General features: G+C 43.5%; 1 protein-coding gene across 18 annotated transcripts in view; it reads left to right on the forward strand.

Moving 5' to 3' along the window:
* The window catches only part of SYNGAP1 (synaptic Ras GTPase activating protein 1), a 389,983-nt gene extending 367,006 nt beyond the window's left edge, over positions 1–22,977 (forward strand). For 11 of the 18 annotated variants that reach the window (XM_073642002.1, XM_073642007.1, XM_073642003.1 and 8 more), the window contains 6 exons: positions 548–821; positions 903–1,076; positions 1,305–1,526; positions 14,552–14,633; positions 18,707–18,792; positions 19,824–22,977. In XM_073642002.1, coding sequence (XP_073498103.1) covers positions 548–821; positions 903–1,076; positions 1,305–1,526; positions 14,552–14,633; positions 18,707–18,792; positions 19,824–19,964 — 979 coding nt within the window. In that variant the 3' untranslated portion in view covers positions 19,965–22,977. Of the gene's footprint in view, positions 1–547; positions 822–902; positions 1,077–1,304; positions 1,527–14,551; positions 14,634–15,716; positions 15,806–18,706; positions 18,793–19,823 lie in introns of all 18 variants that reach the window. The other 7 variants (XM_073642011.1, XM_073642019.1, XR_012247524.1 and 4 more) reach the window with 6 other exon arrangements.
* Positions 22,978–24,391: the final 1,414 nt, after the last annotated feature.

The raw sequence follows: 24,391 nt of genomic DNA on the forward strand, positions 1-24,391 counted from the left end.
AGTAACCAAATAACTATCTGTTACAGCACAGTAAATAGGAGATAGTTGAGGGAGAAGAGGGTTGCAGCAGTTTTGCAATGTTTTAGTGAAATGCCATAAAATGGGTAAGGGAGGTTAGAGTTGGGGATAGACATCTGATTAGTTCATGACAGATAGCAAAGTTCTGACATCACACCAGGGGCACACTTAGCAAACATGAAACAAAGGAATATTTATTTACGGAAATTATGCAGGGAAAGCAGAGAAGAACCTAAAACCTGCAGGTTACACAAAGCATTTACATCTACACCTGCCTAAACAGCGATGGCATTTAACTATAATGTAAAAATAAAAATGCCCTTACATGGGGCACTAATGTCTGACCTCCAGGAGGTAATGACTAAAGCAGACCTCATTTCTACGTCCTGTAATCAGAGATGGCTCGTTTATGCTAGTGTCTAGTGCTTGGGTCATGTATTGTGAGTTTGTCACATGGAATATTTAGACAGCGGTTATATATCCTCTGCATTATATTTATTTTAATTGGTCATTTTTCTTTACATTGCAGCAAGAGACAGCTTTCCCTCCAAGACAATCTGCAACACATGCTGTCACCTCCACAAATCACCATTGGCCCTGGAGTGCAGCGGAGGCAAGAAACACAGCCTCCTCCACTACACAGGGGCAAATCCCAACAACTGACGGTGCAGGCCGCCCATAAGCCCCGACCAAGCAGCGGTAACCTCCTGCAAAGCCCGGAGCCAATGTACGGAGCAGCAAGAGTAAGGCAGCAATCAGTGGAGAAAGATGCAGGAGGGCTTAAACCCAGCATAACCAAGCAGGTACATCTCTGAGCCACATTCAAGTTCTTTTATTTTACATTATGACCATTTCTTTATTAACGTGGACCTGTTTCACTACAGCACTCACATGCACAGGCCACATTGAACCCGGTCACTCCAGCCTCGGAACGCACAGTTGCCTGGGTGTCAAACATGCCTCACCTCTCCGCTGACATTGAAAGCGCACATATAGAAAGAGAAGAATACAAATTGAAAGAGTACTCGAAATCCATGGACGAGAGTCGTCTGGAGAGGGTGAGAATATATCTTCTGCAGATCTGGACATCACACCTGGTGTCTCTTCATCTCTTGCTGCCCTTTCTTCTGTTGCATGTCTTCCTCCATAGTCTGTCTTTTCTCTGTGCACTGATATCCATTGTTCTTCCGCGCTCTCGTCTATCCATTCTAGTCTTTCATTGCTGTCTTTTTCCCCTCTATCTTTCCTCCATTCTATTCTTCTTCCCATCTCACCAATCCTTTTAGGTGAAGGAATATGAGGAGGAGATTTACTCCTTGAAAGAGCGACTCCTGATGTCCAACCGGAAGCTGGAAGAATATGAGCGCCGTCTCCTCTCCCAGGAGGAGCAAACAAGCAAAATGCTGCAGCAATATCAGTCCCGCCTGGAGCAGAGCGAGAAGAGGCTGCGGCAGCAGCAGATGGAGAAGGACACGCAAATCAAGAGCATCATAAACAGGTTAGAAATGGTAAATACTCTATTATTTACTTCTGGGGATTGGGGGGAGGTGGGAGAGGGGATCCTCTGGAACTGGGATCCCCTCTAACTGCAATATCCAGAGAAAACATACATCTATTCTCACATATATTATACATCGGCCAATACTCAAGCATCAGGACAAAAATCAATTTCTTTCTCATTGCCCAATTATAACCTGTCCTTCCTTGGCGTTGGCGAGAGGAAATTTTGAGAGTACCCTGTAACTGTTTGGGGTTCTTGTTACCAGCAGGGGTCTTCACAGAACCGACAGACCTGCTTGGCGTTCAGATATTTATTCTGTGTTGTATGAGAGTAATAGCTTGTTCACACGAGATCGTTCTGTCCCCAAAAAAAAAAACAGAGCACTCATACAGATGTTTTACAATGGGGCAGTGCAGATGAATGACTTTTCTCACTGACCAAATCTTCATGTGAAAAAAAAATCACAGCATGCACTAGTTTCTTCTGTAGAGCGGATGAGACTCACCTATTCAAGTCTATGGATGCGTAAAAAACATCGGACACTATACAGAGACACAATACAGCATCCGATTTTCACGAATACATTGCAAATCTGTAACACAGGAAACCACTTGGGAAATCTGACCAAAGACAGATTTAGGCTATGTTCACACATAGACCGGTTTCTTCTCCATTTCGGTTACCTATCTCTAATGCTCTTCCAAAACATAAATAAGAACAAAGAATGTATAGGAAACTGGAGCACATAAATTAAAAATTAAAGAATCTTTATTTCAACAATCAATAAAAACAAGTTTCAAATTAGAAGACAAAGTAAACAGACGGGGAAACAGAAGCGACAACAAAGTGCCATGTCTGTACAGGGAGTACACAGAAATCTAGGCAAAGGTAATTCCTGGCTTCAAGGAAGAGAAAAGGCGATCAATTTTAGGCATAATCCAATGAGAAGTAATGTGTAATGCGCAGTATACATACACAGTAGCATGTGAACAGAAAATAAAGAAGAGCATATAGCATAAATCGCCAATAATTTAAATAAAGTGCTTCTGCAGAATTGATATAATACAGCAAAGACAATAGTTATCAGATACAACCGTGACTGAGGGATAAAAACCTTCAGTACTAAAGCATGTATACATGTAATCCAGTCATGAATAAATGCACAAAGTGCATAGGATAACAAGGAGGTTAGTAAATCAAAGAGAGCTCACAAGTTGTTAGCCATAAAGAGGCAAGACATGCTCTTACAACATCATTACAGATGGTGTATAGGGGAAAAACATCCTAGCCATTCCCAACCAGAGACATACAATGTGGAAGTAAAGTACGATATACAACCTGGTAAGGATGTGGATGGATGGCCCCAACGCGCGTTTCGAATTTAGCTTCTTCGGGCGGGAAGGGGGGGGGGGCGTTGTTTGTGTCAGGGGGAGAAGCAGGTCACCTTTATACAGAAGGTGAATTACCTCTTATGCTCGCGGTCTTTGGGGCGAAAAGGAAGGGGTAGTACATAGAAGGCTGTGGTACAGCTAAGTATCAATAATAAATCATGGTCAATATACACGTTAAGTACATCATGAAAATGGTCATAGTGATAGAACATCTAAAGAAAAAACAAATCTAATAAAATAGATCTGTATATATATATATGTATATATATAATAAATAAAAAATAATGAAAAGACTTAAAATTAAAGGTAAAAAGGATGTGCGGAGGTGAACGGCAGACCCCGGGTGGGGGGCTGGCAATCAGCTGCGCACACCAGTGAAAAAAACAACACGCAAAAGTAGGCATCGCAGAAGTCCTGCAGATGAATTCGTCCCATAGTCCAGGGGTCACTCAAGATGGTCAGGGTTATAGAAATTAAAGGTGGCCTGCATATAAAAATGAGAAATAGAGAGAGGTTAAAAACAACATAAGAGAAATTATTATTAAAACAAAAAAAAACACAAAAGCAAATTACAAGAAAGGGGCAAAACTCAAGACCTCATTCAGGCCTTTATGGTGTATGCAGTATATTTTCATGATCCATTTTGCCTCCAGTTGGGCAAGGGTTTTCTTCAAATCACCTCCCCGTTTATCCATCAAGATCCGGTCAATTCCACGGATCTTGAGGAGGCTTGCATCAAATCCATGTACAGCTTTCAAGTGCCTAGGAATAGGTTTAAGTTGTCCATCCTCAAGTGATTCCAGGGCATTCCTACTATCCCGCACATGTTCTCTAACACGGATCTGGAGTTGCCGAGAGGCGAGGCCAACATAAATTAGCCCACATGGGCAACTTGCATGCTTCCGTGCTGCAGGAAATGTGCTGTGTAACTGATTTAGTTTTTGCCGTTGCTTGATGGGAAAGAAAAGCACCTTTCGAGATTTGCACCAGCCGCACAATCCCTGCAGGGGATAAAACCCCACCTAGAGCCCTTGGCAAGTTCTTTGCCCTCCTAAAGGTGGTGGATGGGGATACAGTAGAACACTTTGACAATGTGTAGTCCTGTTTCTGAATAGGCTAATACTTTCCCAATGCATTCCTGACAGACAGAGAATTATCATTAAAAGGTAGAGATGAATCTCACCTGTTGGTCTTGTGGGGGTCCTCTCCGTGTTTGTAGATCTTCTCTTTCTGTGTGATATGCCCTTCTCCAGCCATTCCTAATCGTTCTCCTGAAGTAGCCACGTTCTTCAAATCGGTTTTGGAGATCGTTTGCCTGCGTCTGGAATAACAGTTCATCCGAACAGATTCGCCTTGCCCTTAGGAATTCGCCGTAGGGGTTGTTTTCTTTCAGATGTCGTGGAGTCACGCAAGGTGTGGGAAAGACTTAGTGCAACACAAAGGGAAGAGGGAAAGGGAGCCCAGACTCTAGGGAAAGGGGGGAGTGGAGACCTCCAAGGCTGGTCTAGTGTCACCCTGTCTCCCCTAACAACCGTATATTGGTTCTTCACCAATCGCTGCACGCGTGCCTCGCCCTATCTTTCCCTGGTGTATGGCTAAGGCTAGAGAAGGGAGGAGATGAGCACTAGTCGATCCCCATTGAACACCAAAGACAACAAGGGAGGACAAACGGGAAATTGCTTAGCTTTAGATGACTCCGACAAATGCACACACGTCCTCAAGCTCCAGAGAGGATGAAGTACTGCTCTTGCTAAAGCCTTCACAAGGAGTAATGAATATTGCCGGCACCTCCCTCTGGAACACAGCAGGTATTTATACACCCAGGTCAGGGTGTTAATTAGCCAGAGGAAGGTAGCCTCTGGGTCCTAGAGACAGCCTCTAAGAAGATGTCTGTAATGCCCAACGTAGAGATCTCCTGCAACCAACTGCAGGGTGACTGTCTGTCACTTCTGACACACCCGTGACACGTGGATGGGCTGAGGAGGCGTGCAGCAGGGCGTTCACCGCCGTTGCTTTTCTATGAATATCGCTCTGTAGAAGGCTGTCATCCCCTCTAAAGATCCGTACTTCAAGGAACTCTGTTTGTTCACCTGTAATTACAGGTCAGTTTAATGTCATTGTTGTTATCATTCAGTCGCTTAAACACGAGGTGGCCCTGTTCTGTCCCCCGCCAAATAGCAAGGAGATCATCAATGTAGCGGTTCCACAGTAGTATTTGGGAGATCTGGGGGATGGGGTCGGTAAAGAAGATTTGTCTCTCCCACAGCCCCAGGAACAGACATGCATAGGACGACGCAAAGGCCGCCCTCATGGCTGTACCCTGGAGCTGCAGGTAGAGTGTCTCCTTAACCCCTTTATGACGACGACAGTAATAGTACATAGCTGCGCCCTGGACCTTATGGACAAGCTACATACAGTTATATGAAAAAGTTTGGGCACCCCTATTAATCTTAAGCTTAATGTTTTATAAAAATTGGTGTTTTTGCAACAGCTATTTCAGTTTGATATATGTAATAACTGTTGGACACAGTAATGTTTCTGCCTTGAAATGAGGTTTATTGTACTAACAGAAAATGTGCAATCTGCATTCAAACAAAATTTGACAGGTGCATAAGTATGGGCACCCTTATCATTTTCTTGTTTTAAATACTCCTACCTACTTTTTACTGACTTAGTAAAGCACTTTTTTTGGTTTTGTAACCTCATTGAGCTTTGAACTTCATAGCCAGGTGTATGCAATCATGAGAAAAGTTACTTAAAGTGGCCACTTGCAAGTTGTTCTCCTGTTTGAATCTCCTCTGAAGAGTGGCATCATGGGCTCCTCAAAACAACTGTCAAATGATCTGAAAACAAAGATTATTCAACATAGTTGTTCAGGGGAAGGATACAAAAAGCTGTCTCAGAGATTTAACCTGTCAGTTTCCACTGTGAGGAACATAGTAAGGAAATGGAAGAACACAGGGACAGTTGTTAAGGCAAGAAGGGGCAGGCCAAGAAAAACATTAGAAAGGCAGAGAAGAAGAATGGTGAGATCAGTCAAGTACAATCCTCAGACCACCTCCAGAGAGCTGCAGCATCAACTTGCTGCAGATGGTGTCATTGTGCATCGGTCAACTATACAACGCACTTTGCACAAGGAGAAGCTGTATGGGAGAGTCATGCGAAAGAAGCCGTTTCTGCAAGCACGCCACAAACAGAGTCGGCTGAGGTATGCAAAAGCACATTTGGAGAAGCCAATTCCTTTTTGGAAGAAGGTCCTGTGGACTGATGAAACCAAGATTGAGTTGTTTGGTCATACAAAAAGGCGTTATGCATGGTGGCAAAAAAACACAGCATTCCAAGAAAAACACTTGCTACCCACAGTAAAATTTGGTGGAGGTTCCATCATGCTTTGGGGCTGTGTGGCCAATGCCGGCACCGGGAATCTTGTTAAAGTTGAGGGACACATGGATTCCACTCAGTATCAGCAGATTCTTGACAATAATGTTCAAGAATCAGTGACAAAGTTGAAGTTACACAGGGGATGGATCTTTCAGCAAGACAATGATCCAAAACACCGCTCCAAATCTACTCAGGCATTCATGCAGAGGAACAATTACAATGTTCTGGAATGGCCATCCCAGTCCCCAGACCTGAATATCATTGAACATCTGTGGGATCATTTGAAGAGGGCTGTCCATGCTCGGCGACCATCAAATTTAACTGAACTGGAATTGTTTTGTAAAGAGGAATGGTCAAAAATACCTTCATCCAGGATCCAGGAAATCATTAAAAGCTACAGGAAGCGACTAGAGGCTGTTATTTTTGCAAAAGGAGGATCTACTAAATATTAATGTCACTTTTCTGGGGAGGTGCCCATACTTATGCACCTGTCAAATTTTGTTTGAATGCAGATTGCACATTTTCTGTTAGTACAATAAACCTCATTTCAAGGCAGAAACATTACTGTGTCCAACAGTTATTACATATATCAAACTGAAATAGCTGCTGCAAAAACACCCATTTTTATAAAACATTAAGCTTAAGATTAATAGGGGTGCCCAAACTTTTTCATATAACTGTACTATTACGCATCACGGGATCGCGCCCGAAGACGAGCGGTGCGGGGCAATCGCTGCCGGGTGTCAGCTGATAGCACCGGGTGTCAGCTGTGAGAATGTGCTGGGAGCGGAAGCACATGCACTATGACCTGCGGTTCTCCGTGCGTGGGAACTACACTGCGCATGTGGGGGAAGCAGTGCGTAATAGCGCATGTGCAGTGAAGCTGCATAGTACACAGTCTCACTGCGCACGAGCGGGGATCCGAAGCCGGACATGTAAAACTGCGCATGTGCCCCACAAATATCAGTGGTCGCCGGGAGCAAATTTTAAATACATGGGCGGCGCCAGTAGTGACTGAATGCGGCGCCCGCCCCTGACTGAATATGAGGATCACATCCCTATGACTGAAGGAAGAATATAAGTAATAAAATGTTATAGAATCATTATAACACCACCAATTTCAACAAAAAAGCTTGTCAGTGATGCACATTGCATCAGTAACAAAGCAATGGAGGCAGTGTAGATAGGACATGACAGGTTCCCTTTAAAGTATGCGGTGACTGCTCACCTTATGAGATTGTGTTAATCACAACGAAGGTTTGCGCTTTGGAAGGTAGTAGTGCCAGCTGCTGCAACACCAACAGGTTGGAAAATTCAACATAATGATCAAGTAGAAGAAGACAAGTTGGTAAAACTGCGCTGCTGGTTCTGTATTCACAATAAAGATCTCATAGGCGGTTTCAGATCATCTATGCAGTTTTAATCTCAACGCATTTCAAAGTTAACACACCTCATTGGGAGAACAGAACCACAATATTGTGGTTGTTCTGATGAAGAAGTGTGCTCACTTCAAAACTGTCAATCTTGTGGTTCTGTTCTCCCAATGAGGTGTGCTAACTTCAAAACACTTTGAGATTAAAACTGCATAGATGATCTGAAACCGCATATGGGATCTTTATTGTAAATACAGAACCAGCAGCACAGTATTACCAACCTCTCGTCTTCTACTTCATCTGATTTTCCTGGCTCTTTCTGGTGCAATAACTCTTCATTCTCTGACTGTGCAGAGTATGGCAGTTTTCAGGGAATGCTTTTTCCTGGAATCAGAAGTAGAGTGCAACGTACGACGTGTTCCAGCCTGGATAATAGCATCTCTCCTGATGCTTCCCAGCCGCCCCGCGCCTAATCTCCTCGCTAGGTAATTTTCTGTGTGTCTTTTATTAGACAAGAGATAAAGCGGTTCTAACAGCAAATTGTTGCAATCAAAGAGCTCGAGTTCATTTCATTACAGATTTCTGACAAGATGCGGCCCCCAGCAGGGCCGGCGTCACCACCTGGCGCACCCGGGCAAGTGTCCCGGGGCCCTGAGCAAGCGAAGGGACCCACTCGCCATCGGGGACCCTGGCACGTTATGAAGCCCGCGAGAAGGGGGAGCATGGTGCCAGCGCCCACGATAGCCCCTCCGCTTGCCCAGGGCCACGGCACTTGCAATACTTACCTCTCCCTGTTTCTCCACAGTTCCGGCATCTTCCGAGTCTTCTGACACTCAGACATCTCAGGTCAGAGGGCGCGATGGCGTTACTACAGTGCGCCCTCTGTGCTGAGCAGTCACAGTGCAGAGAGCTGGAAGACTGTGACGCTGAGGAGTCCGGAGCAGCGGCCAGCGAGGAGGGATGAGTATTTTATTTTTTTTATGTATGGAGCATTATATGGGGCTCATTCTATATGGAGCAATATATGGGGCCCATACTATATGGAGCAATATATAAAGCGAACACGGTATGGAGCAATATATGGGGACCATAATATATGGAGCAATATATAAGGCCCATACTGTATGGAGCAATATATGGGGCCCATTATTCTGCATAAAGTTTTATATGGGGCTCATTCTGTATGGAGCATTATATGGGGCCCATTCTGTATTGAGCCTTATATGGGGTTCATTATTCTGTACTGAGCATTATATGGGGTTCATTGTTCTGTATGGAGCATTATATGGGGCCCATTATTCTGTAAGGAGCATTATATGGGGCCCATTATTCTGTATGGAGCATTATGTGAGACCCATTATTCTGTATGGAGCATTATATGGGACCCATTATTCTGTATGGAGCACTATGCGGGACCCATTATCCTGTATGGAGCATTGCATTATATGAGGCCCATTATTCTATGTGGAGCATTATATGGGGTCCATTATTCTCTATGGGCCATTATATGGAGTATTATTCGGTATGGAGCATTATATGGGGTCCATTATTCTGTATGAAGAAATATATGGAGCTTATTATTCTGTATGGAGCTCATTATACTGTATGAAAAACTATGTGGTGCCCATAATACTGTATGGAGGACGATGTGGTGCCCATAATACTGTATAGAGGACTATGTGGTGCCCATAATACTGTATAGAGGACTATGTAGTGCCCATAATACTGTATGGAGGACTATCTAGTGCCCATAATACTGTATGGAGGACTATCTAGTGCCCATAATACTGTATGGAGGACTATGTAGTGCCCATTATACTGTATGGAGGACTATGTAGTGCCAATAATACTGTATGTCTGCACTGTGGCCTGCGAGGATTCGCCGGTTTCTGAGCTATTGTAGAATTTACAATAGATATCATTCATTTAATGTAAGAAGTGAAATCTTTGCCACTGTACTAAATCTATGTTTCTCTGCGGTATCTGTGCATCATGAATCGTGGTATGTGTTAAAGGGGCCACTGAGACTCTTTTGCCTGGAGCCCACGATAACCTGGAGCCGGCCCTGCCCCCATGGATAGATTTGGAATGACATGCTGTTAAGGGTGTACACAATATACAGTTGCAATCAAAATTATTCATCCCGCCGCCCACCCACACAAATTATTCTTATTAGCAAAATTTACAAACTTTCTGCTGTTTGTAATAAACCAATGAAATAAGAACAATTTAAATAGCTGAACACCACTAATATAAAAAGTGGTTTCTCCAATATCACCACAAAATGCCACTTTTACTGACTACTGCAGTCTCAGAATTCTTGACCACTTCATAACCAGCGTTTTTAGTACTTGAAGCACTTCTGGCTGGTGTGACCTGTTGTAAACAGGACATATTGCCAGACACCAGCTGCTAGCAACGATCCTAAGGAGTACTAGTCTATTCTTCTTGGGCAATGTCTTCCAGGTCACTAATATTCTTGGGATGCCATAAAAGTGGTCCAGTTAAGAGAAGATATCATTGCCTTGCACAAACAAGGAAAAGGAGGCAAAAAAAAATAGAAAGGCACTGAATGTTCCTAGAGATGCAGCTGGAATTGATGGTGGAGAACTGGCTACACTACATGGACGTAGCAGAACGAGAAAGTTGTCACTTGCTGCCACTAAAAACCTTCCAGTGACTGCACATGATCTACAGCAAGATCTCGCAGCAAGCACTGAGAATTCAGTATGCACATTGAGGCATATGCTAAAGGCTTAAGGTCTCCATGCCTGAAATCCGGGATGTCACTTCTACTGGCCCAAAAATAATTAGCTCAAATATGCTTTAAATCATATAAATAAATCACAAAAAGTTATGGGGTTCTGTGTACTTGGGCTATGGAAATAAACTAAAACTTTTTGGGTCTGTGGATGAGTGTTATGTCAGGAGGAGGAGTAGTGAAGCCTTCACTGAAAAGATGATGCCTACAGTAGTGGGGGCTTGTTGATACAGTGAAACATAGCGGTGGCTCTGTGATGCCTACAGTGAAACATGGCGGAGGTTCGGCGTTGCCTTCTGTGAAGCATGACGGGGGATCTGTGATACCTACAATGAAGCATGACGGGGGCTCAGTGATGCCTACAGTAAAGCATGGCAGGGGCACGGTGATGCTCTAGGGCTGCTTTGTTTCTTCTGGCACTGTAAACCTGCATTGTGTGGTGGGCAACATGGATTCACTCAAGTATCAGGAAATCTTAAGGGAAAACATCATGCCTTTTGTGCAGAACAATAGTCTTAAGTATACCTCACAGTCCACGCAGGTTTGGTTTCAAAAGTCCTTAGGCTTCAACTAAATAGAAAATCTTTGCTGACATGTTAAGAAGGCGGCTCCCGCATGCAAACCCAAGAATATTAGTGACCTGGAGGCCGTTGCCAATTAGGAAAGGGCTAATATTTCTCAGGAACACTGCCAGAAGCTGCCTAGCTATGCATCAAGTCTGCAACAGGTCATAACAGCCAGAGGCACTCTATTAAATACTAAAGACGTTAGTCATGAAGGGGTGAATAATTGTGATTGCAGATTTAGGTACACACAATATACATATGTACCATTATATATAGATACACACAATATGCACATACTGTATATAGATACACATAGATACAGGGTGGGCCACACAAATACTAGCCCCCATTTCGTTTGTTTTGTACAGGATGATGCTTATTTTATTCACCAGAAATATCTTACATTAAAACGGTCTTTGAATCCCAGAGCAACTGATCAGAGCTCAGCTTCCATTTTACCAGAATAGCCAATCATATGTCAGCTTTCATTTTAACAGAGCAGCCAATCAGAGCTCAGCTTCCATTTTTCCTCAGCAGTGTTAGACCTCGTTCACACGTCCGTGTTTCCAGTACGTTTTTATACCCATTATAATCTACGGTGCTGTCCGTGTAAGACACAGGGAGACATGTCCAATTTGCACCAGTAGCACAGATGACAAGGGTCAATACAAGTCTATGGGTGATGATAAAAACAGGCACATGGATGACACACAGATGGAAAACACTGATGACTCCGGTACCGGTCTCATACGGATGTGTGCAGGAGGCCTAAGAGATGACTGTGGCCATCATGTCCCTCCTGTCAGTGGGATGGTTCTCTGCGGGGGGCAGCAGTGATGTATGTGAGATATATAGATATAATACATTGTAGGTTAATAGCAGGGTTCACAGGGATGAGAATTACAGTGTCCGACACCTGGAGAGAAGTGCCGCTCTGCCTTATAAATACAGCAGATTATTGTAGAATTGTATCACAGGATATAAAAGCATCCAGAATGTGGTCAACCTCGTGCTACTCTGTACCAAGGGATCTGGGATTGTTCACCATTATCGTGTCATGGAACGAAATTTCAAACTTTCTTTTTGGGTTTAATTTTTACAGAATTCACTGTGTATTGAAAATTATTCTCCCGGTCAGAACGATTACGGCGATACCAAACTTGTATAGTCTTTTTAATATCTGAATATTTTTTTTAATAAAATATGAGATTTGTAAAAAAAACAAAACAAACAAGTTTGGTTTGTGCTTATTTTACCCTGCGATGGAGCTGTGAAAGAACTTTTTTTTGCTAGGTGATTCCAAATTTTTTTTTTTTGTTTTTTTAACATTTTTTTCTTCATTTTTACGTTATTTTTTAGTCCCCTTGGAGGACTTTAACCTGAAATATCATAGTATTGCACTGTATGCAAGAAGTGACGTGGGAGTACGGCGGGGCAGGTTTTCTTATAATCCCATTTTCTTCCTCTTTTCAGCTGGATTTTCACGGCTCTCCAGTAATGTAGTTCTTATCCCATTTTCCTGTGGTTTGGTAGAATTCTGATGAAATTCTATTAAGCTGATGATCCCTGCAGCAGTTTTATCTCACTCCAGAGAAAATGTTGTATTTTCCATTCTTCCTTTGTAATGACAGAATCCACTATAAATTGTGCTCAGTTCTTCCGCCTGCTCCTCGCTTCTCCTCCCATCATGGAGATGGACACAATTTTCTGATCTTAATTTAAAAGGGAAATAAATGTTGGTAGTTCCTGCTTGACTGCACACGCTTATCACCGCCAAGTGCGTCTAAGAAGTGCGCTGTAACCGGAGAGGCAGGCGCTGACAGTGGATTCTTTTTCTTGCTGTGGTTTCACATATTTTATATACTAACCTTTACTGACCACTGCACATGCTGGAATTACTCACTAGTAACCAGCGACAGTTATCAGGATCTGTGAACAGTCTACAGTTTACACTGAAGAAGCTGCATCACCTCAAACCAGGGAATATGAACATGGTGGGGGGGTCCCAGAGAGTGGCCCGGGGAGACCTGAAGCATCCATGCATCACATATATAGTTACATTCATGAGGGAAATGTGAAGGCCTATGCCTAGAGGTAGAGAATCAAGTCCTGTGAAGACCAAAAAATGTAAATGTGGCTTTGTATACTGGGAAAATTCCATACAGTACTCATTAGCATACTAGTACCAAACCATCAAATTATTATATTAGTACCACACCAGTCCTGCATCATCATACTAAGACCAAAACATAATACGGAATACCATATCATCATAATAATACCAAAGCATGGTACCACAAAAGGCCAAAGCATCATACTAGTAGCACAACATCATAGTAAAACCAAACCATCATTCTAGTAGAAAACCACAGTACCACTGCAACACCCAGTATGACACTACGGCCACAATAGTACCGCATCATACTAGTAACACAGCAGTACTGTATTATCAACATACCATTGCACCATACCAGTACAGTACTACTGCTCTAGTACCACACTACAACACAGTGTTAGAATTATACAATCACACTGCTTCAGTACAACACCGCTGCACTACATTTACACCCCAATTTCCCACCATCACACTACACAAGTACGATACCGGAACCACACCCGCTTTGTCACACCACACAACACATTTGCACCTTGCAACTACCACACAGCTACTCCACACTCTTACACCAGATTAGTACTCCACTATACAAACCTCATCTTTACAGCACACCAGTACCGCTCTGTGGTCACCCTCGCTCCCCACCTGCACCAGCGAAGTACCAGTGTCATACCACGTTAGTAGCATACAGTTGCACCACACTATGGTACTTTATAAGAAGTTTATAAAATCCTGTCGTATTACATGTAATATCTGACTGCAGGTCTAGACTGGCTAGAGGTTGTGGAGATGTATAAATTTATCATATACAGATCGTTCATCCTATGGAATTTGGAGTGTCCCTGTAAAAACCCTACTACAGGCATCGAGAGGCCTCGTGTATCTGACGGAGACAACCCTCATGAAGCCGTCTACTGATCCGATTAAAATCCGTTTGATTGGGCGATACTCTTCTAAAGTCTATAGGGACCTGCAGGATGGGCCTGTTCAGCGGCTCCTGTTTTACAAAGTGTAATGACATAAATAATGGACTAATGTCGGCCACCAGTGGTGGTCATGTAGCACCTGACCATAGGCTACAGAGAGGCTGAAGATCAGTGCCTACATTTACAGAGATTTACTACTCCCTAATTATATCACATCACATATTACACACGTTCCTCTGGGTATTCTGTGATCTTCTCAAGGTGGTGTCACTCGGGGATGACTTTTGGGTTTTTTGGGTTACATCTTGACTCATAGTGATTACTGAAGAAAAAGGTAACACTCGACTGCTCTCCATTGATATGAATGTTCACATTTATTATATGAATACATTATATTACTTACGTAACGCTCAGAAATCTCCTCGTGTGACACCAGCCTTAGACTACTGGGAAGGTTCCAAGTATCTTGTCCATGTGGATTTGGTGCTTTCAGCGGCCATATTTATTCCCCCCCCCAGGTTGATGCTGGTGGAGGAGGAGATCCGGAAGGACCACACGCAAGAACCAATCGATATGAAGAGGAGACTTATCGAGGCTCAGGTGGAAATTACAATGTCATTGTGCCTTTGTGTGTGACATCACCATCACACCCTGTCCTGTCTGTCATCTGGGGAAAGAGAAGGGCGGGCAACAAAAAGCTGAGGGAAGGTGAAGCAAGATTTGGAGAGTTATGGTGCGCAATGACCAAATCTTCAGCTTTAAAGGAAAAGTACAAGAACCTGAGAACGGATACCAATAATATAATATTAACGGGGACCTCATATAATGCGATTGGCTCATCGTCCCCAGGTGACAGTATATTTAATGATTGTTAAGCTGGCCATACATGCTGGTTGGAAGTGCTCGATATCACACACACAGATTCTCTGACATGCTGGAAAATCTCTGTGCGATGACCCTATCCTCCGCTTTACTTAAAGAGAAAGGAGGATTGGGTCCACATGCGCTAGAGGTGCCCATGAGGCCTGACAACAGGCAGAAGAAGCCCATCTGGCCATGTGTGCCCACCTTCATTATATATCTCTCTTGTGATAGAAATATATTGAAGATGTTTCTTATATTCTTACTGCAAAATGATGGGAAAATGTTTCAAGAGCAATAGAATAAAGAGAGGTACTTGTCCTGTGGTAGGAAAGACAGGCCCAGGTCACTGTTTCTGCCCATGTTGTCTTCATTTATGCAGGGCTGAAGAAAAAAAATGGAGGTATTCCTATCTAGTGCATTTATGGTATGCCCATAGAGTGTGCCACAAATGATTGATAAGTGCAGGACCCCCACCCAGTGTAAGGATTGGTGTCTTGTCACCCTCATTGTTTGATGAATCCGCCTTGTTTGGCTCTTTCTGTAACTCCCACAGACAAGTGCGGCCAATGCTTCATTAATGTTAATGAGAACATTGACCACTGCCAGCTGCCTTAGACCAGCAAAAGAGTCCCGAAAGGAGCAGGTCCCAGAGGTGGGACTGGGACTACGGCCATAAAAAGCCAAAATGGGAATACAGCTTCAAAATTTACATAAACCTAGAAAACCCTACACAATGCAAAGAAAGAGAAGTGGAAGAGGGAGGAGAGGAGGATTGCCAATATGAAGAATTATTACCATTATTATCCTTTATTTATATAGCGCCAACATATCCCACAGCGCAGTAATGCCTCACGCTGGGAAGGGAAAGTGCGCAGGTTTAAGATTAATGAAGAAGACAGTAAGGGATGGTAAGAAGGGCGAATTTCATTATATCACCTGTCTTCTGTCTGAATCACCTCATGATCACCCCGTCCGATAGCGGAAATTACACGTCGAACACTCAGATAGGAATTCATAGCTTGTTCAGCCACGAGCTGCCGGAACCATGTAAAGAAATAATCATCTATAATATCAACATCTTATCAAGAGCAGCTCCACCTACGCCTGGAAACTTCAGGACGGCCTGTGCCCCAATCATGACTACGTGGATTTAAAAAGTGACAACCAGTCTTTGACACGGATGCGGGTTGTCACACTCCCACACAGAAGAAAGGGTATATGGAGGCCTATTAGTCCCAGATGAATTGCTATGCCAAAAAGTTTAAGTAAGGCAATCATTTTCCTTGCCTTCTATTATATATATCAATTACAACAGTGACTAGACACCCTATTGGTGGAACTGCTCTATTTGCCGGGTTGATACTATAAGATTGCATGGTTTGGGCAGCATAAAGGGTAACTCCACCTTAATATTCACCGTAAATGTACAGTAAATGAGTCTATAAAGTCACGTCACATAGAGCAGCCTCAGAAAGCGGTAAATAAACACTCATTATCCACACTGAGTGGGTAAATTAGCAACGAATAGATCGCTGACATGGCTGATAGTGAAGCGTTGGTCTACTGCTGCTCTCCAGGATCCAGACTCTATCACAAATCTGAGCACTTCTGCTCCTCGTATAGTGAATATTACTGCTTGGATGGAGTTATCCTTTAACATTTGGACATTAACCAGTATTGCATATTTGCTTTTTAACATGTGAAACAAGAACCCAGAGCTAAAAAAAAACAAAAAACAAGACAGTTGTGTTTATTCTTCATAATGAAACGTGGAATAAGCTGTACTGGGGGCTAAGTGTGGAGTAAAGATCTCCTAAAAAGCCTGAAAAACATAGCGTGGCAGAAAGTATGAGACATGGCTCCATCTCAAAAGTGAACTCAATATTTGTATGACACCTCCCAGGAATGGATGGGTCATGACAAGGTTGGACTCTTTAGAGGATCTAAGATGTTTCCATATTGTGATTTGGCTTCAAGACTAAAACGTTTTTATACATAAGATACAGGAAAGCCATTAAAGCGAACCTGTCCGGAGATTTGGGGGTCAAAATTTCAATCACAGCGCTGAGTATGGGAATAATAGACTATTTCAGACATACCTTCCTGGCAGCGAGGGTGGTCTGATTCGTTGCCGTGAACCGATTCCCCATCTAGTGGCTCCTCCATGGCCCAGACGGATGTCTATTCAGCTCTGATACATCACTGCTGTGGTAGAGAGGTATTGCACATGCCCCATGCATCCGTGCACATGCGCAGACACACAATGTTAGCGCAGGATTTCAATGCCAGTAGTAGTGGAACTAAGCAGACAATAATCAGGCCTACAGTGATGCAATTAGGTGGTGAATAATGCAGAGAATTGGTGCACTTTCCAGAACTTGTCAGACCACCCTCAGTGCACTGGAGGCCTCATATGCATGAAGCATTAAGGCCAAGGCCCCACTATCAGTATTCGGTCAGTATTTTTTCTCAGGAGCCAAAACCAGGTAAGGGACAATCAGAGAAAAGGTATAATAGAAACAAGTCACCAATTCTGCATTTATCACCCACCCACTCCTGAGAAAAATACTGACCAAATACTGATAGTGGGGCCGTGGCCTAAGATTGATTTCCTCAGTGATACCATCTACTGTATTTGTGGCCAGGAAGCTGCAGTCAGTCTACTAACCACCCTGCTCACTGCTGTAATTGGTTTTGTGACCCTGAAGCTCCTCACAGGTTCCCTTTAAAACTGTACTGAGATTCCAGCACACGTGTAGTTTATGTACATTAGGTACCTATAAGATACGTGTATGCTGGGAAACACTTGACATCATGTCATGGTGACCGCCTTTCAGTTAACAGGAAATTCTCTCTCTAACGCTCTTTACAGGAAGTATAATGACGCAGGAAATGTATGATGTTACGGTATTATTCATGTTCTGTGTGTATTCAACATAGAAATGGCAACTTAATCACACGTTCTAGTTTCAGGGCTGCAATGACTATCCAAAACCACATCTATAATCAGTGGTCTCTGATTTCTGGTTCTCCAGTTGTTGCAAAACTATAACTACCAGCATGCCCTAGAAGCCCGCTGAACTACAACTCTTAGCTGCAGGCTGTCACAGCATGATAAGGGTTGTAGTTTGGTAACCGTCTGAGAACCGCACGCTGTAGACAAGAGCGAATAGTCCTAATAGTGATTAATAAGTGAACAGATTGAGGAACGGGAGAAATCTGGTAAAATGTTTTCTCATACGTTTGATTTTAGATTTCTAAGTAATATTACTGTCTTCCTCACCTGGGAACTGATATGAATGAACATCATGTATTTTCCAATATGAGGTAAAAGGTATAGCCCAATGCCAGGAGGACTCAATCATTTACAATTCCTGCTTCCTTAAAGGGGTTGTCCACATTGGACCGACTATTCCTATGTCACATCTCCCCCTAATAGCAATCATTAGCATTTCAAAGCACCCATGGGCCATCACGGTAATGGGGAGAAGCCAAGCCTCGGATCCCCGCTGTGCCCAATATACAGGGTTCCTATTCCTATACTACACCCATATATCCTAATAGGACATATATATAGGGCAGACAATCCCTTTAAAGCACACCTTCACCAAAAAAACCTACAAATTGGTATTAAATTAACCAGTGCTAAGCTCAACTTCCCAATATCTCCCCCAAGTCATATTAACAAAGTAATGGCTCTACAGGACAAAGGAGTGGAAAATTTATGTGTTTTTTTAACCCTGCAAAGTCATTATTTTGTTAGTCAGGGAAAGACATTGATTAGTGACAACCTGCCTCCCTCATATCAGTTCTGCAGGCACCAGGACAGTTTAAGGAGCTCTCGAGTGTGATGACCCTGCAAACAGCAGCCAATACCTCTGCCTCCTCGACTCCTGTGAGTATGACTTGGGGGAAGGTGTTGGGATTGACATCTGAACTGTCAGGTTTGTCTGGAGGTGTGCTTTAAACTGCAAAATTCAATCCCTTCCTTGCCAATGATGAGTTCAGGTCAGGTAAGCAGCCTAGTTAGGGGGTGATCAAGGACTGGGAAACTGAGAAGAAGCCACAGAATCCTATCCTGCTTCTCGCTTATTGAGCAATGCCACTATGTAAGATGATAACTAGTCGAGCAGCTCTGAAATTATGGGATATGTGGAATACAAGTATACAGGGCTACATTTGTCCATATAGAGTAGCCTCATCCAGAAAGGTATGCAAAATAGCTTCCCTCCAGAAGGAAGAAAATTGTCTGACATTAGCCAAACCAGATGCAAATCTATATACACTGCTGTTTCGGGGGTCCTGCCTCTTAAAGGTATCTCATGGATAGATGCCTCTGATGCATCCGGCCAGTAAAGTCCTTTGTACTAATGAGGGGCAAGAACCTCCGAAACAACAGTCTACAGAGGGGTGTCTGATGTGGGTTTTCTTCTTTCTAAAGTGAAGCTAATTTGCATACTTTTCCCATAGAGCATTGCCTGGAAGTATATCTCCATACATCGGAAGGGTGGGTCTCTTAAAGGAGAACCAGTACTAATATTATCCTGCACACCCCTCAATCACAGCCCATAAGATCAGACATCTACACAGGCCTAGTCCCTGCACCCCCTCTGTATATACATGTATTGTAGTTGGCAAGGAATATCGCTGTATGTTACTTCTCTGTGTCACGTGCAATGCTTTTCTGGTTGGTCACATTTCTTCCAGGAATCAATAGATGGGGGACGTTAGGTCGCGGGGTTTAATGATATGATAAAACGCTGTTCATCGTTCACTGCTGTTTAGTGCAGGACGTCTTCTGCTTGTATGTGCGTGGTTGTAGGTGACCGCCATGTGTCTATATGTGACATCTACATGTGTACATTGTCAGTAGTGCCTTTCTGTTACATCTGTAAGTAAGCTCTCTCTCCCCCTCTACCTCAACAGGAGAAGAAGTTTCCCTCCGTGGGTTCAGCAGACCCGCGTCTGAGGCTGGCGACTCCATGGAATGGGGCCCTTCCACCTCTGCCTCCTCGACTCCAAATCACAGAAAATGGAGACTTTCTAAACTCAAGTGACCATCACTAACCGGAGCTGAGGGGTCCATCCAGGAGCCTGGAGGGAGGAAGGGGGACTGGGATTCCCCCACTGAGGCGTCTGTCCAGAGGCCTGAGGGGGATGGGGCAGGGAACCCCCTTTCCTCCCTGACTCTGAAATCCTCCCTCTGTGCCGTCCAGACCTGCAGCAGACAATCTGTGTGACCCCCGGACACACGTGGGAAGTGGAGAAAGAGAAGGGGATATCGCACTGAACTTATCCTAAGACCCTGACCATATAAATCTGTCCTAAATCTTTGTTCACCTTGGACTCCTAAATCTATCAGTTTCTCTGCCCGTCCACTTTCATTAACCCTTTAAGTGCTCTCCCTTATCCACCCCCACCCAAAGCTCTCTGTCTCAGGTCTGAGGCCCTGGGATTCGCACTGACAGATCTGCACTGTAAGGGGGTACTTCCCCAACCATTACTCCAGTCTACATACTCTCATACCCCTGCCCTGAGCCCCTCTCACATACCTCTGCTCATCCCTCATCTGCCCATCACCATTTGTGTCCTTCACCCCCCAATCCCTCTGTTCTGTGCAAAACAAGCTAAAACTCCCTCAGCCGACCAGCGGAGGCGATTCCTGTTATGTGGGAACGGAGTGACAGATTAGGAGACCATATTGAGGGCCGCACAACCATGTACAATAAAGGCCGTGTGGATGGAGGTCATGATGGAGGATTCAGGGTTGGCATAGGGAGGTAAAGGATCAGAGGTCGGGAGAAGTGAAGATGGGAGAAAGCCAAAAAAAAATGACCGAAAATAAAATAGCTAGAAACAAGAGGATCTCCCGGGGGATGGACTCTTGTAACTGGTTCCACGGGGACGTAGTGCATTTACCTCCTATTTTGGGCAGCTGTTCTGGGAGACTAGAGATCATTTACTATTATGAATATTATTATTGAACTTATTTATTTCTCGAAATCTGTCAGTCTGCGAGTAGCCAAAACCAGTGACCTGAGTCTCCAGCCCCAAAGAGCTTACAATCCTAACTCCACTTCCTGTGACACAGGGAGTTTATAAATAACTTGGCCTCAAAGGTCGCATGGAATTTGCGTTTTGGATGGGGAGGGAGGTGGGAAGGGCGTTAGTTTCACCCATATCAGAGGTTGGTGCCATAAAACTTGCAGGGCCCCTCTTCACTTCGGTGACAGGAGCAGCCGGGCCTGAAATGAATGTGTCAGTAAAGATAATTTTGATTGTACTTGGTTCTTTTTGACGTTCTGTGTAAATATAAAACATTTAAAGAAAAAAAAAAAAGAGAATTCAGAGTCGTTCTGTGAGTCCAGAGCTCAGACAGTCGCTGATTTCTGTTATTTATTATATTTATATAATTACTGAACAAGACAACAGGTGCTGAAGTCCATTGTCTGCTCAACATGTCACTATCGCCCATAGGACAGTCCAGTAACATCTCACCACAGGGATCTTCAGAGGTGACCACCATTAATGGTTATTGTTTTAATGAAAGAAGCCAGGAATGCACTTGTGTGGATGAATGCAGAATCCTCTATTAACCAAAGTGATTCATAATAAAGTTCTGTGTATCGGAGAGTGGACAAGGTCTTAGAAAGGAAGTAGAATGTTCCTCTTCATAGTAACTGGCAGCACAAAGGCTTCGCCCGGAGGACCACGACTATATGACCTCACATCTAATAGATTATCTCTAGTTTATGCCTTTGACTCCTTCCCCCATGTGGATGAGAAGCCTTTGTGACTCTTGGTGTCACTTCCATCAATCTCTTGGAATCTTGTAGACTTCCAAATATTGTGGACAAGTACCATACCAAAAGTGGGGAGTTACACAACTGATTTGAAAACAACATTGCCTAAGATCGTATCAGGAGCCATATCATACCCTAGGAGCCACCCACCTCCTTTTATTATAATTTAACAGAAATAACTTCGAGATTGATCGGAGCACTACTGCAGAAAGTACTGTACATTACTGGTGCGCTAATAGTGGTCATGTACATTAGTCTAAAGTCAGTCAAAACACTCATTTTAGATGAAGAATGAGGTTGGCCATGTTTACAATTTTCTGCCGATAGTTATTAGCTCACTAAAAAGCCTTCCGTAAAAGAACATTCCCCAGAAAGATTGTTCATCCTTCACCCGGTGTCATTGAATGTTTGACCAGTGTGAACATCTGTAACTGCTAGTACGGACTAAAGTCTGTATAGCTGCATCAGTGCAATGACTGATCACCAGGCAATTGCTCCTTCAGCGTTTGCCCATCCTACTTATGTCTCGTGTGTATGGCCAGTCTATGGCAGATCGCACAGTCCACATGTAATGCTTCATTATCAAACACCTTTACTTTATGATTTCCTCCAAGATCACCTCATGTCCAAAACTTCCAGTATAAATGGGGACTGTACACCTTATATTTTGCCAATTTCTATTATTTAAAGGTAATTAGCCCCCTTTAATTATACTTGGTCACTAGTTTGGTTGTAGATAATTGTCCTGTCCTTGGCTGATCTTGGGCAACTAGATCCGAGGCTGGGACTCTCAAAGTTATTCCGGTCACTGCAGAGGCTTCATCCTACTTCCCTTCTCCGATCATAGCATATATGCAGTTGGTTGTTATTTAGTGCCTGTTTGTGATTGATATTTTGATCTCGGTCGATTGCGCCTTGATCTTATGTAATAATCCAGATATGCGGCCGAGCAGGATCTGATTGGCGACTTCTAGATGCTACTATTTCATGATGATTCCTGTTTGCGATGTGTTTTCTAAACTCTGATATGAATTATTTTCCTCCAGTGCCGCACTGCTACTGTAGGTCCCTCTGTCGAGATCCGAGGTCAAGCACAATGACTGCCCACCGCAGGAACTTTGCTTGACCACAAATAAACATATATCCAGGTGGCTGCATATCAAAATCCAATGGTGACAGGAGTAACTATACATTATCTGAAGGTGACTAAGCCGAACTTATTTTTGGGTGTATACTTTTTAAAACAATAAATAAAATAAAAAAGTTAAATATGTAAATGAATTGTGAAAGTGTTTTTCCCCTCCGTGAGGATGGGGTCTGACTTGTTTCCAAACTCTATATGACAGAGCAATCTCCGTGCCCTGCAGACATCTTGGGAGTTGTAGTTGCATCACAGCTGGAGAGCTAAAGGTTGAAGACCACAGACTTACAGTATCTGTTAGAAACCGCATGATTTTTACTTGACTTGTACTAATGTACATCTCCATTCACATCTAAAGCTAAATTCGCAAGTTTCCTGGTACCAGAGAGCAGTGCATTGTGGATCCGCATGGACATAATGCGTTAAAATCCACTGGCCTCACTACCACCAGATGTGGAAGTCCTTATTATGGGGTTTTTCATATATGTTTTATCATCATATAATGAGAAAAATCGGCAACCTTCTATTCCATACATCTGGCAAGATCTCTGCCTGCTGTCAGTGAATAGGACGTGATCAGGATGGAAATAAGACAGTTTTTCAGCCTCTACGCATAAGATTTACTTATTTTAGTCGCTTAGACAGAGCTATTAATTCCATAAAGCTTTACGATAAATACATTTTTTGTTCCCTGAGAGCAAGCAAAGATCTAAAGAACTGAAGAAACAAATATATATATAAGAAATCTGCTGGGTTTTTCATTACAGTAATGAGGCCACAAAAACAGAAATTAGAAAACCCATTTCATATAAATGACATGAAACCTGCTAGAAGCCCACCTCTGTGAGATCACCCCTGTATACAGACCAGATTCCCTGTGACAGATTCAGCTCTACCATATAATACACAGTGGCCACCCTCTTTGCAAAGACCACCACCTTGAAAGCCACTTTTCACTGTAATTTTGGTCACCAGTCGATTTGATGAGGTTTTACTTTATAATGTTGAGGAAAACTTGAAATGTGGACGGCGTCAGATCCAGTAGTCATATGATGCCAAACACCATGGTGGCGCTGAACAAATACCACTGAAAGCATCAGGGCACCGAGCAGCACAATCTCTATCCTGCGCATCTTGTTTTCTCTGTGGCTGTAGGTGGCAGCACACTTTCTGCACTGGCCAGCAGGTGGAGACACATTACCTTGAAGAGAACAGAAAATCTATAGGGAGAAGAGCAGCGCATTTTGCCGGGGACAATAACAGAAATAATCTACGAGGATTACACTGTGCCCAGGCAGCGGGCGAGAAGCAACAGGGCAGAGGGGTCCGCTGATTCCAGCTGGACAGGACTATTCTGGTCCAGGATTCGGCTCCTAAATGAGACTTCAAGAACTTTATTGCCAGTTACTGCATTGGGGCCCAGAGTGAAAACAAATATCTATTAGCTCAGCATTGCTAGAACTCACCTTAAGAATCCGCAGTGTGATACAATGACATTAACACCCCTCCAAGGAGAGTGCCATCGGAGTGCCCGCAATCCTGCCAGATGC

Source organism: Phyllobates terribilis, unplaced genomic scaffold (genome assembly GCF_046119375.1).
Source record: "Phyllobates terribilis strain yellow unplaced genomic scaffold, ASM4611937v1 Scaffold_7__3_contigs__length_470593459, whole genome shotgun sequence".
NCBI lineage: Eukaryota > Metazoa > Chordata > Amphibia > Anura > Dendrobatidae > Phyllobates > Phyllobates terribilis.